The 15,004-nt window shown below is 37.9% G+C and overlaps 1 protein-coding gene across 3 annotated transcripts in view; it reads right to left on the reverse strand.

Annotated features, from left to right (window-relative positions):
- The window catches only part of PCMTD1 (protein-L-isoaspartate (D-aspartate) O-methyltransferase domain containing 1), a 39,911-nt gene that overhangs the window by 22,304 nt on the left and 2,603 nt on the right, over nt 1–15,004 (reverse strand). For all 3 annotated transcript variants that reach the window (XM_033063544.1, XM_033063562.2, XM_033063555.1), the window contains exon 2: nt 428–854. In XM_033063544.1, coding sequence (XP_032919435.1) covers nt 428–734 — 307 coding nt within the window. In that variant the 5' untranslated portion in view covers nt 735–854. The remainder of the gene's footprint in view (nt 1–427; nt 855–15,004) is intronic.

Raw genomic sequence — 15,004 nt, forward strand, 5'->3', positions numbered from 1 at the left:
AGTTTCTTCACGAGAAATCAGCCTCTACAATTTAGATTTTCCTTTCCATAAACTGAAGATCGAAACAGTAACCCAGTAGAGGTACAAAGAGAGTGCAAATGGAGATGAAAATTTTAAGTCTTCAAAAGTTGTTACACTCTACCTTTCTCTTGTAAACAAAAATATGGATTGTTTCCTTTCAAATGAGAATTTTAGACTACAGAATGCAGGAAAAATTGCCTCTTCCAAAAACCCATGAAATGTCACCGAACTACAGCACCACTGAACTGCTTATAGATAACAATCACTAAGAGCCAGCCTAATGTATGGTACCGTCATTGTTAAAGAAGTAATAGTAAGGTTTTACTGGGCTTGCATGGTCTTCTGAAATATGCAGAACCACTATACTTGAATAAAAACATTCAGGTTACCTAATATTAATCATTACCTAATATTAATCCCACCATTGTACTCAAGTATCCGGTTCCACTACCCAGATTTAAAAAAGACAATCCAGGCTGAAGTTTCAGTGCTTCCATGACTTCAGAATAAATGCAAGGTGCTGACAGGTGTATATTTCCATGCTTCCAGGCCAAGTCTTTGTAAGCATTGTCCCTGTATCCTTCCAGATAATAATCACCACGATCAATCGCTCTGAAGGCTTGCTCCACACTCTCGGTGCGAATGTACTGAGCTTCTTTCAAGTTATCAATTAAGTCATCGTTGTCTTCTCCAGCGCTCACAGCTCCTCCCATGCTGAATTTCTGTTGTAATTCAATTAGTTTGCAAAATACATTAGGAGGAGAGTCTTCCCAAAAGTATATGTATGTAAGGGAGTCTCGGCTGTTTTTTCAGAAGGACATCACAAGTGAATCCTACAAAACAGATACATTTACATGACTTGAGTTTCAAAAGACAAAAAAATGAACAACTATTAGCAGGTAATGAAATATTGTTAGTACTGAGTAATTTTACGAAGCAGAACTGAGTCAGGACAGTTAGTATTCAATCAAAATCCTGCCCCTCATATTTTAATTCAGAGTTGAGAAATATTGGCTTAATACATCAGCGTGGGCTGTCTACACTGCACAAACTCTTATGCTGTGCTCCTTGCTAGACACTGCAAACACTACAGTGCTAAGAATCCATGCTTATATATTTGAGGGGGAATGGATGGGATAGCAGCTGCCCTTGGGTGAGTTCCAGTCCCATCCTGAGAACTAAGTGTCCAACAGCAGTTGGAATGTGTACCAGCTTAGCTAATTCTGAAAGAAAATTGGTTTCCATGCTCCAAGATCACCCTATAGGGGGAAACAAAGCCCAGTAAGGGATGATATCCAGGAGATGCTTCTCAGATGCTCACTTTTGAGCCTAAACAAAATACTAGTGCAGATACAATGGCACACTTCTGGAATCAAAACGAGAAAGCCCAAAAAGTATCTGAGCGCTTCCTAATGCCCGCCATATTCACTAGAGGAATAAAAAGTTCTTAAGTACCTAGAAATCTGTAACAGCTTGCCAGCTCATAAGTTCTACACAGAACACTTGAGTAAGTCATATTAACTTCAAAAAAATTCCTTCAGATGTGTATTTTATCTGCAGTTATTTCATTATGAATTATTAAACTCAAAATCCAGATGTTAGCATTTTTAATGTTGCATGAATTACCAGTAAAATAGCAACAGAAGATGAGGAGACAGGAAAACAGAAATTTAATGTAACACTTCTAGGTGAACAGAGTACACAGTCAGTATCAGAATAACATTGATAACACTGAAGTTTTAGTTGTTGCTCAGTAGTGTTTAGCCTAAGCCTATTAATTTCCTACACTCTGCAGTGAGCAGACACACTGTAAGCCAGGAGGGAGCATGGCCAGGACAGCTGACCTGAACCGACCAAAGTGATATTCCATACCACAGGGTGTCATGACCAGTACATAAACTGGAGGGAGTTTACTGGAGATGGGGGTGGAATGTTCAGTGCTGTAAAAGGTCTGGTAAAACAGAGGCAAAATGGTGACTGTTCACCACCCAGCTGTGTGCTTCCCTCTGAAGCAAAACCGATTCCCACTGACATTCAGTAGTGGAAAGAAGTAGAAAGTCACTGTGTGTAAGTATCCAGCAAAAAACCCTTTCATTAAAGTAAAAAAACCAGACTTCTGAACACCTTAGTACATGTCCAACTGCACAGGAATATTTCTTTCTACTTATGAAAAAATTACAGGATAACTTAGACAGATAACATGAAACCTGAGACATTTTTTAAGTATGGTTTATAAAAATATTCCATCCTTCCTTGTTTGTCTGCATTTGCACCACATCTGAAGGTTCAATGAATCAAATGATGATACTTAAGTTAAATAATCTACAGTGAACAAAGCAATAGTTTCGACCTTCTTTCATATTAAAAGTTTATTATTATCTTGAGATATGTTTGGAAATAAATTTAACTAAAAAGACAAAAATAAGAACTGAGTTTCCTAAAGACTAAATTCAGTTGCTGCATTTGAGAAAGGGGAATGCCGTTTTCAGCTCTTCTTGTAGGGTGCATCCACCACGTCACACCAGCAGATGGAGAACTCGGCCAGCCATCAGCAGTGTGCCAGCAAACGTGCAGAGCCCGGGGATGGGAAAACCTAGAGCTTCAGCATTTCCATCAACAAGAGCATTCACTCCTTTAACATAACATCTATTTCCTACAAATAACAGTTTTCTATTTTCAACACTCACAGCATGAAACAGAATTATTTTAGGTATTTGGTAATTTTGTATTCTTGGCATCATATGATGGCTCAAGTTATTGCAGTATCACAAGACTTTCTACTGATGACACACACCAAGTGTCTCAGCTCCAATAATGGTTATCACATAAAATCTCAAAGGCAAGAACAGAAAAGGTGGAGACAACACTATGACATTGAGAGCAACAGAGGAGAAGAGAAATGGAGTCTCCTCTCAAGAATGAGACACAGCAAAACAGTGTGGCTACTTGGCAGTGCAGTTGAAGGCTACATCTCATTCTGGATACACTGACCCTGTCTGAAGCAGGTGACATTAGGCAAATGACAGTAATGGCATTTGCTTTTTAGGCATCTTGTTTTGGTTTGCTTTCATTAAGTCATCTACAGTGCTCTACTTACCACTTTACAGCTACAGGCAGGCAAAAATGCTGCTCAAATGGAAAAAAAAATTGTTCAAAAACAAAGAATGCCCTAGGAAGTAAAAGAGATAGATCTTTTCATGGGAAGTGGCCTCTTGTGCTGCAGAGAAATACTTTTTGATAGTTCACTTCTCTCCAATGATTTTATGTTCATAAATTTTTGCTTATGAAATAAAACTACTACTAGCAGAGAACATCTCAGAAGCCATTTTAGCACAGCTGGAGAAAAAAGGCAAGTTAGTCAAATCTTCCTTGTGACAGCTGACCCAGGACACAGATAAAAACAGCAAAGCATACTATGATAAAACTTTCTACACAGCTGAATGTTCACCAGAAACATCCTGTGAAGCTCCCTGATATTAAAACTGAAACATATGCAGTTCATAAAGAACACAAGCAGCACTCTGCTGCCTATTTCACTAAGAGGTATAGCAACTTCACAAGAAAGATGAAGGTTTGCCAAATTAACGAAATGCAGCTATTGCTTTTAGCCTTAGGAATCTCTGGAATACAGAAGCCACCAGAAATTATAGTGTAGGAGTTAAAATTTTAATAGAGTCTTGATAAAAAAGTTAATTCACTTAGTACAACCAACTGCAATTAAAACAATCTTCATTTCTCATTCCACAGTACTCACGAATTTATTTTCAGCAGTTGGAACACTGTCTTAAAGTTTCTCATATTCACAATAAAAATGAAATGGAAACACTTTCCAATTTTCATAACGATGCACGCAACTGTATAATACCACCTCTGACCTGTTTCTGACCTAACTTGTAACCAATTTCAGTGAAATACCTTAAATAATTTCTAGGTGGGTTTTTTTTTATGGTTTTGGTTTGGGGTTTTTTTTGGGGGGGGAGGGGATGTTGTTTTTCTTTTAATATTGTCACATTAATTGAACACATATATTTCGGCTATGTGGCTAAGAAGTGATGACAATTTGAGTGCATTTTAATTCTTCACTGTTTTATAAGATATGCAATACTCTCAGCTGAGAAGTTAGTAACAAGGCATAAAGTTAACCAACTCTTTTTCCCAAGTTTTGCACATTTCAGAATTTCTACAAATATATTTGTACTTCAAGTTAATTTCCTGGGCCACTAAGGACTTGCATACTCTCTTAAATACAGCTTAAATACCATGCTAGCAAGGTATGCAGTTAATTTGCCAGATAAAACTGACGTTGCTAAATCCATATGACATCAAGTATCTTAAAATTTAGTACCCTGTAATACTGACACAAGCTGACTCCATATAGATAACTTAACTACTCAGAAATACAAGCTATTTGAGCCAGCTAACTTGATCTTTGCTTTATTTCAAAGAATGGAAAATAGAAAACAGAATAATAAATGCAATCAGCCATATCTGAAATCTCCTCCTCACAAATATTTTCACTAACATGTTTCTTGGAGAAACATGACACTGAATCAGGAGTACAATACATTACTTTAAACTCATACATGGAGTACAACCTTGCTTGGTCAATCCTCCCTCTTTCCTGTGAGAGGGAGAAGACAGGAACAAGCCACTGAGCTGCACATTACTATTAGGATTCAATTGTTCAATTTCTCCAAAAAAGAATATTCTGTGATTGGCAATAGAAGGGAATTAACCATGAATCCACACACAGGCCTGAAACACTTCAGTCAAGTTAACAGTTTCAGCTTACTCATGGCAAAAATGAACATCACTCTAATCAGCAGAGATCTGAAGTTCCCCAGGCTACCAATCTAGAATAAGACCTACTCCTTTCTCTCCAGACTCAATACATGACACCCCTGCAGCTGTCATAAACTCAAGATCATATTTTGTCTGTCCTCATCCCATCCAATGACTCTTACAACCACAGGACTCCATTTTCAGTTTAGTTTCCCTTTTTCTCCCAAGTATTATAACAGTGACTCACACAAGGAAATTCAATTTCAAACTGCAGACCTGAGTCTAAGATTTAAGCAGGAGCTTTCAAACAAACAGAATGCCTGATTACAATCTGAAAGGAAAAGAATAATTATAATATTACTTTCACCCACCAAAGACTGAAGAAAACCAAAATATGAAGTACGTGCAGGCAGTAACTGTAGTAAGTGACCACAGAACTAAGAATAAAATGTGGGACACAGAGGTATTTTGGAAAGTAGTCTTTGTAAACATTTTTTTATTTTATTTTTTACACCTATACTTCGCTGCTAAACTGATACTAAAGACAGCAAAAAGTATAAATGCTTTGGAAATCCAACTACTAAAACTGCCTCCTCTTCCACAGCTATTTATTTTGTCACTCCAGTTGCTTTCAGGATATATGATGCTATTAGGTGCGTTAAGGAAAACCCTGTCAAGAACACTGTAGATTTTCAAAGTTTGTACTCTAATCTTACTTTAAAACATTCACTCCCAAACTGCTGTTCAGTGGGTCACTTCAAGAAACTCTTCAAGTTAAACAGAAACAAGTACAAAACCAAGTAGAGTCAGCTCTCCAGTGCAGTGCACTCCACAGAGCATTCTTCGAGGTTCTTCGCAATATAGCAATGGAATAAAAAATAGACCACGGGATTAGTGTTAAGTCAAATGAATGTAAACAGCTACAACTACTGACTTAACCTGAATTGCATTGACCTACTTGGGCAGAAAATGTTTGTCAAGTCTGATGTAAGCCTAAGCCCTGATCTTCCTGTCTGAGCTTTCAACAGCTGTTTACACAAGATTCCAGGTATGCACCTGCTTTCACTCTTACTCCACCTCCAGTCACCTGAACATGCTGAACAGCAGACACAGTACTGCATTTCTCTCAAAAGAAGTACTGAAACTTATGGACTCCACAAATGTATGAGCAGTGACAAGCATACAAGCACATGATCAAATGAATTTAACCTTGGTAGCTACACAAGGGCATAATTTTGGATGAACTTGCTGTGCAGCTACTGAACTTTTTTTTTTTTTAATACTGAGACAGTTCACAGGAATTTGAGTTAAAAAAACCCAGTAAAACAAAACAGAATTTTGTTAGTCGCTTTTGTCTTTGATTGTTTTTCTCTCTTCTTTGAACTAGGAGACATTCCTTTCTTGGTCTGTGCTGTCTCTTGTACTTAATTTGTTCTTCTCATCTGAAATTCTACTTTCCCTCTTCACACCATACCAAGGACTAAATGCTGAAAGGAACATTTTTCTGTACATAGTTTTGTATGCCAAACCTAGTCTCAGGTGTGCTGATAAAGTCTTGAAAACTCATTACCTTTTTACTACAAAGTAAAGCAAACAATCCAACATATTTCCTGGACTAAAAATTTAATGCGCAGCTTAACTCCACATCCTAACTTAGCTCTCCTTACTGCTTAAAATCTGGGCAACCAAAAAACTTTTGCAAAGCTGAGTGTCTCAGGCTTCAGGAGCAGTTTCTTCTTCAAACACAGGCTCGTTAATTGCTATAGGTAAACCGGTGATTACCTCCCAACAGGTTGTATGTAGACCTTTATGACTGAACGAACGCTAGCTCTGCCCTGATTCTGAGCACCATATAGTGCACTGTCAATTGCAGACTTCAAAATAATGAAAATAGCTTCTCTACCCACAACAGTCCAAAACATTTCCTGTTGCTTAGTTGTAAGACAATGTGCAAAATGCTCCAATCAGTGGGGAGCCTAATGTGATTTAGTGACCTTTCAAAGCTCCATTAAGGATCTCCTAAGCAAAGGATATCAGTTTAACTCAATGTCTACCATGCAGAAGATCCCCTACCCTTCCTCTGATACCAGTGTCCATGACAGAACCTGGCAGTCAGCACATTTTGTAAAGGTCTCAGCTCCTGAGAGGTGTGCCTACAGCTCTGTCTATTCCCAGGCCACAACTATTTTTAGTTTGTCCAGTATAAACTAGCCAAAGAGCTTTATCAGAGCGGTTGGGAAAAAAGGGAAAGATGAAAAGCATCTCTCGAGGGCCTAACAGACCCACAGAAACAGGAGGTACCAGGTAACAGCAGTTTGTTCACTGCCTAAAATATCAAGACTATGCAAGAGATATGGATTGATATGTTTAATACATACAGATGTCTGATATTCACTGCGCCTGTCTCACACACCTGTTTTGCATATCAGAAACTGCTGTCTGTGCACATATTTCACAAATTAGTGAGCTACAGAGTGACCAGGCAGTAAAACCCACTGCCACAATACACAGCTTTGTAGAAGGATATTTAACAGAGTATTCATTTCAAGCAGATTCATATAAGCCATAATAGGCAAATGTTAAGAATCAGAAGAGCTGTAGAGTGATGTGTAAAAAGAACTGGTTCTGGTATATCTAACTCTGTTTAGCCTGAAAAGGTAAAAGGCATAAAAGTGACACAAACATTTCTGCAAATTTTAATATTGTGATTGCTTTCCATCTGAGATACCTTGAGATATATATATATATATGTATATATATGGAACAAGTGAAACAGTCAACAATTTTAAAACAAAACTTGTTTCTCATAATGAAAGAAGATGGTTTATAATTTAGTTCGGGTGACCAGAACATACTCCTTTACCGGGAGTAACCTTCAGAGAGTAACCAGTAACAACTGGGGGATGGGAAGGGAGAATCCTCTTTTATAATGAAATACAAACCGGGCTTTATACAAGAACTGAAACATATTTTTCTAACCTTTTACCATAAAAGTTATAGTTCTTAAGCAGATCAAGTCACACTTCATATAACTTTGACTAGGCAAAATGTGGCCCATGACAAAATTTTCACTATTTCAGCCAGTACTAAAGTTCAAAAACTTACTGCACATAAACATTTCAAGTTATTTAAATAACTCACTTTAGCAGCAACAGAACAACATACGCCTGTTGCCTTTAGCAAAAGAAAATAGAAATGAGGTCAAGTGTAAAAATAGAAGATAGTTGCAATTCCTGACACTTGAAACCTCATCTTGGAGCTATGCATTTACTTCAGTCTCTACAAAAAAAACCCAAACCAAAACCCAGATCCAATAAAAAACAAAAATATCAATCAACTTTACCAACCAACAAGTACACTACAATTTTTGGTTTCTGATCTTCAGAAATGTATCTAAGAGTTTCGAAATATCACACAATAATCACAACATAAATAAGTTAAATATTTAGTTATCATGATGTTTACTTTCACTGCCTGAGAATCTCAACTTTTATTTATTACGCATCCTCTTCTTATGAGATGCTAAATAAATACAATTTAAGGAAAAAATAAAACCCAATTATTTTTTTCTTGATTCTTAAAACAGTACAGTGCAATACAAGTTTGTTTTGAGAAATTATTTTATTACTTAGTCCTGTAATTCTCAAGAGGGAAGAATGAGTAAAGTCTACTCCTGTTTCCTGCTTTTCTTCCTCAGAACCATGAAACAAAATTCTTTCACTGATGCAATCTTCCAGAAGCATCACACTGGAATTACCATTTATTTCCAAATGTAACTTGTTTACTACCACTTGCACACTGAGTTAATTTTATCTTGTCAAAGAAAGCAATGGATATTTACCCCACTTTCTTCTTTTCAATCCCCAAATCCTGCATATCCAAAAGCTTTAGACTTTAGGGATCATAATTTCTCCCAGTCTCCATATATACCATAACTCCATGAACAGCATAACCTAAAATGATGTGACTTTGTCCACAAATCTTTATTACTTAAGATTTCCAATGTTTACTTTATATAAAACAGAGATCAACTTTCCTGTCATGGTTCTAACCAAAAGAAAGTGATGATTTATCAAAACTTTCAAAACATATGAATCAATTATGAACTAAATCTGTATTAAAATTCTAACAAAAAGACTCGAGTCATCCAGGGAAAAAAAAAAAATCAACACTTTAGTTTACAATGTAGAAGGTTACAGTATTAACACTCTTATCAAATTCTGTTTCACAAAGTTTCAAGAATATATTTTATTGTTCCACCTACTTTGAAATAATGTTTCAAAGTATTGCTTTTGTAACAGTAACTCTTTAATTTACACCTCTGTGGCCAGTCAGTACCTTCTACCTTAAATCTTCCACAGGGCTTGCAAATGATTAAACAAATTATTTGCCTGCACATATCAAAGTTAACCTTGTTGGGTTATGTGACAGAAAGCTGTTCTGCACACAAAGGAGCAGGGATGCACTTACAAGTGGGGGAAACACACGAATACCCCGACCCAGGTTACCATCAACTCTCTCCACACTCCCACCAGCACCGTGCCTCTCCAAGGCATTTCTCAGATCCAAAGGTGTGACTTAGAGAGCTACAAAAGTTACCATGGAGTGCAAGGGAAAGGGACTTGGGGATGGCACAAATCCGTTGAGGGGATGCTTGCGGGAGGAACCAGAGGTGTAGAAAGGGAAAAATCAGTGATTAGGGGGAGAAACAAGCCTGGTAAAGCCAGGGCTATTGTGACAAGGACAGGTCACCTGCAAGCCAGTATGTGCATCCAGCTGTGCCCTGCCTATCCTATCAGACTAATTATCTCCTTTTGCAACTCTTTCTTGGGCCCCTGTTTGCTTCCCATGTGCGTCTACAAGACATGGAGTCAGACCACAGGTCACATGGGTCTGTGGTGCCAGCAAAGCAGGGTGCGAGCTTCTGCAGGTCTGGGTGTGATCACACAGAATACTGGGCTGGACTGGCCAGTAAACCCACAGAGTGGTCTTGGAACTGGACTGGAGACACTAACTGAGGCAGCTGAGAGAGTTGGTTGCTAAAGGAATGAGGGGCCCAAGGTGAGCTGCTAGACAATCTGTGGAGTTTGGGATTGGCAGCTGAGCATGTGCACATGTGTAAAAGGCAATGGGCCATAAATAGACCAAAGAGATCCAGGGTAGAATGAGTGCCTAAACCCAGTACCTTGGAAATATTAATTATATATATATATATATATATATATATACATATATATATGTAGATCTGTTTGCAGACATTTAGCTTGGTCATCCAGAAAGAGTAACAGCATGAGGCCATTGTTCTGTTTATGCTTGCATTAGTGCCATCTCCTGTGTTGGTGTGGGGGAAAATTATACACATATATGCTGAATACTTGTGTTTGTTTGCTGAGAATACATGCTTAGCCTCACAATTCACTGTACCTGAGGCCACGAACACCTAAACTGAAAACTAGAAATACTTGAACAAAACTCCTTATAGGCCTTCTATAAAAGGATAAACCAAAATACATAAGCACATTTTAAACCTGAATATATTTCTGAATTATTGGTTTTCTTTGTCTTCAGGTATGAATCAAGTGCTACCGTAAATGTGGCTCCAAAGTTATAACTTACAGTACCAACAATGGCAGGTGTCATCTGGAAGGGATTTGGAGCATTTGTGAAAGCTCTGGTAACCACTGCAAGATATTCATGCAAATACTTCAGCAAGAAATGGAAGTTGAGAAGCTTTCATCATTGCCTGTACAGCAGCTTTGCACTTGCACAGTCCAAGATAATCATCATTCCTACAATCTTACTCTATCAGGTTTTTCGCAGTCATACAAAGCACAGGGTTTTCACGTGACAGAAGTGTAGTTTACAGATGTGACACAAGAGGCTGCTACACTCACACAACCTGATGTAGTTATATTATGGACAACTCCAGTTTATCCAGAGCATGTGAGAACGGAGAAGTCAAATTTTACACTGACTTTTCCTGACAACTGAATTACTTCAGAAAACATCACAGAGTCTCATGAAACTTGGCAGTAATGAGTCTTAGTCATGATGAATGCATAATTAACTGAAGCAAATAACAAGAGACTAAGGCCTATGGGATTTTATAATACTGCAGATGTTAGCTCAGCAGAAGTCAAAGAAACTCAGCAGCTTGACTTTTCTGTGTCCTTCCACTTTCACTGACCTTCTGACCGCAATAATGCCAAATTTAGAGAGTTTCTTGAAGGAAGAACACAGCAAAGCTTAAGAAACTGGACTACACTGAATGGAAGAAAAATCACAGTTCAGTCTCAAAAGGGTAGAGCAAAGAGTTATGTAAATAAAGAGCAGAATCACATGCCCAGCAGAAGAGTCAGCAAAACCCCATCCACCAGAATCCAACAAGAACAAGAGAAAACAAGAACTTCATGAGTCTCAGGCAAAGATTTTCAAACGAAAATCAAATCCTGTAACGGCAAACTGACGCACCAGCAGAAATACAGCATTCCTGATTACTTATTAGTACTGCAGAAATACTAACCATTTGTCAAAATTATGCATCTCCTTTAGCAACTGTTTTGGAGTTCAGTCTTTCAGCAATGCTGACTTGCATTCACTTCAGTCCTATCTAGCGCCCTTTCAGTCCTGAAGACAACTCATAACAAATTCTATTTGTTTGGTTTGCAAATGGCACCAATACATGCTTTTAATAGTTACATTTCCTTTGTGTCTACAATATTACTGCATACTGCCTTTCACTACATCTTAAACTAGTATTTTAGAACAACTCTGATTTGACTCTAACTCTTACCACTAAATCTAAAAAGACATTTGTAGACATCAGCTGGAAAAAAGAAATTCTTCCCAGTGACAGATGCCTCCTGGAGGAACATTATCCAGTATAACAAAGTTGTCAGTATTCATCCTGAAAATAGTTTTCAAGATTGCTTAATTTGCCATTAGAAATATGCACCTATCACTTAAGACTTTAACAAGTCAATTGCTAAAAAAAAAAGGAAGAAATAATTATGATTACTGACAGCTTTAATAAGACTTATCTATTTAGAAATTATGCAAAGAAAAGGTTTTGTAATAAAAACATCAAGCTTCTGGTACTTGTGATGTGACTTGAGTGCTCAAACACAGACCTCTAGTGCTATTTTAGGTGCTCATGTAACTATTGGCTACTTGAGCGGTGCTACAGCAACAATTAGTGCTAAACAAAACAGAAAACCCTTCTGCCCACATCCTGTCTTTGCTACTCTGCAAGTAAGTCAGAGGAGTGGATATTTCTGTGCAACTTAAGACTGCTTTGAAAGGAATCTAACAGTTGGGACTAGAAAAGCAACCAGATAAAAGGCATCATTGGCTAAAAGAGAAGAGCAAACCTGGACATTGACTTGCAACCAGTCTGTCATCACCAGGTTCTAAAAACATGCAGAAGAGAGGTCCTGTTTGCAGTCTACGCTGCTGCAGGTTTGGTTGGCTGTCCACATGTTCTTTGTGCATGCGTCTCTAAACACACCATCTCCAGAAAAGCACGTATGTCATCAACCAAGACAAGGGCTCTCTTCTCTGACTGCTCAGCTACTTCTACTTCAGATTTATCCTGTCTGCCATCTTTTCTTTTCTAATACTTCAAATAATGTAGGCCTTCAGTAGATCCTCCCATATCTAGCAGCTCCATGCTGACAACTCCAATGCCCTGCAGCACCTCCATATAAATGTCTTTCACTCAGGATTAAAAACATCTCATGTCACTATCAAACCACTTGATGTAAGCCTGTTACCTTTTAAACCTGATTTTAAGGCTTTGTTGTCAAATTCTGAATTGTTTCTCTAAACAAGTTTTTCAATGTTATACTACTTTTTTACACCTTAGATACACAGCAAATCCAACTTTGTTTTGCAACTGTAAGCTGAGCAAATACTACTTTGAGAAAATCAAGCAAAATGCAATACTTGAGAGGCATTCCAAATCTCACCTGTTATGTCCCCTTAACAATACTTAGAGTATTTTAAAACCTCCAAGTGCACACAACGCAGAGAGCTCAATACTCCATATATGTAAAAACAAGATCTCTACATCCTTTCTTCACTAAATATTAACAATACAACGCCAGAGCTCCAAAACTAGCCTTCATTAAATGCATTTTCTAGGCAGCAGGCTCCAAGTATTTTTCTGTCCCAAGACAGCCCCTCCAAGAAGAAAAGTTTCACAGTAATTTCCCACTCTAGAACTTCACCATATGAGAACACACCAGAATCTGTAGCCTGTGAGTTCCCATGATGACTCCTGATGTCACACTTAATCTCTTCTTGGGCTGTAGAGTTTTTTTGCTCATTTTAAGTGTTCTGTAATAACCTCTAAACAAGTGTCTTTTTCTCACAATAAAGGATAAATTATACTTCTGTGTTTCAGTTTAACGGACTGATAAAAATTAATTGAGAAACATGTCACGTACCAACTGTAGCCATAATGTACAAGTGATAAAGACCCTACCGTTGTTCTCCAGACCCATTTCCAATCCTACAAGTTCCAATCCTTTTCTTCTTTCCAAAAATAAGTTTATTTGGACTAACTGTCATTTTTAAAGATATCTTTGCTTACAGCTTACTTTTACTTCTTACTTCCAACATTTTTAATAAGCTTCTGATTAGAAGCAGATTCAGCAAGAATCCACACACCTACATTCTAGAAGCATTCCAAGCTCCTTGAGGAGGTTAACAGCACTGTTGACTTTGCAACACTTTCTCTGAAACATGAAGTAGGCATGACATACCAGGACAGAAAGGACAGAAGACCAACGCTACCTTCCTGAATGCCAGCCAGCTATCTTTCAGTTGTGCAAAAAATTATACTCAGCATCCTGAACTGCTATAAATTCAATCTTTTCTTCAAGGACCAGAAGTCCAGCCCAAATTTCTTAAATAACACAGTAGCAAAAACTGCTTTAAGAGCTTGCATGAAGGAGGCCCGAAGGCTTTCATTAACATCCAATGCACACAAATAAGTCCCAAAGGAACTGGAGCACAGCAGTTATTTCCTGATGCTCTCATGTAATTATACCCATAATATTTCATATAACTACCACACTTCAGTCTCTGTAACTTCATAAATGATGAAAACAGAATAGTGTGAACACAGTTCTGCAAAGCAGATACATTAAAAGAATTCTCCATCCAAAAAATCCACACCCGTTGGAGAGGATGAAGCATGTGTATCAACTTCTGACCCTCCTGGAAGATTCCTGGAGTGCCTTAGGCCAGTCACATACCTGATTATTCATTTGCAAAACATAATTGCACATACATTCTACCCACTTTTGCTTTGAGGAGTTTACATTCTAAGTAGGTAAAATAAATGAGATTATATTAAATGACATCTGCATTCAAGAGTGCCAAGTGCTGGAGACTTCAAGGTACTTACACAGAGAGCTAATTAATCATCAGCTACAGAACATCACTTTCAGTTCAGCAGGGTAGAATAGCACATCTCTGTGACATTCCTGCTGGAAATGGGAAAAAGCAGGAAATAGCAAGAACAGGTACATATAAAGACACCTCTCAGCCAGAAAAAATGACTGTATTCTCAGGTGTTTCTCTCCATGCACCTAAGACTAGCATGAGCATTACCATAATGCTTAATATTTCAGAATTGCTTTTAATGTATTTGTTTTGGGGAACTTTTGAAACACCTAACAAACTTTTTTGAGACACTGCATGGGGAGATTTTATTACCTGGTTCTGGGGGGGAAGGGGGAACAAGAATCAGGCACTACAATGTCTTGCAGTAGGAATTTTGTGCTAATGTCTTTTAAGCTTGCCTTGGTACCTGCACTGGTACCATGCCTAAGAAGCCCACCTTTAGCTTCAGAATACACACTTCCCATCTCAAAGTGCTTCAAGTGTACAGAAACACAAGCAAATGATTGCTCCAATATGGTCCAGCTCAGGTATGGAAAACTATAATACATGCATGACACTGAGGTCCTATTCTTAGGTCTCCTACTAGGTAGAAGCCTCTTCAAAAGGAGCTGAAGGTTGGGGCAGTCACTGACAGGCAAACAGAAGACTAAACAATAAAAAACACCTAACTGCCAAGATTATGATTATAAAAATGGCAAGATTTCATAACTTATAAATAGAATACTGCAAAATTGAAACTGGCCAGCCACATATCTAAAGCACGTTATGACACAGATTAGATGAAGACAAT

Source organism: Catharus ustulatus, chromosome 1 (genome assembly GCF_009819885.2).
Source record: "Catharus ustulatus isolate bCatUst1 chromosome 1, bCatUst1.pri.v2, whole genome shotgun sequence".
NCBI classification, from domain to species: domain Eukaryota; kingdom Metazoa; phylum Chordata; class Aves; order Passeriformes; family Turdidae; genus Catharus; species Catharus ustulatus.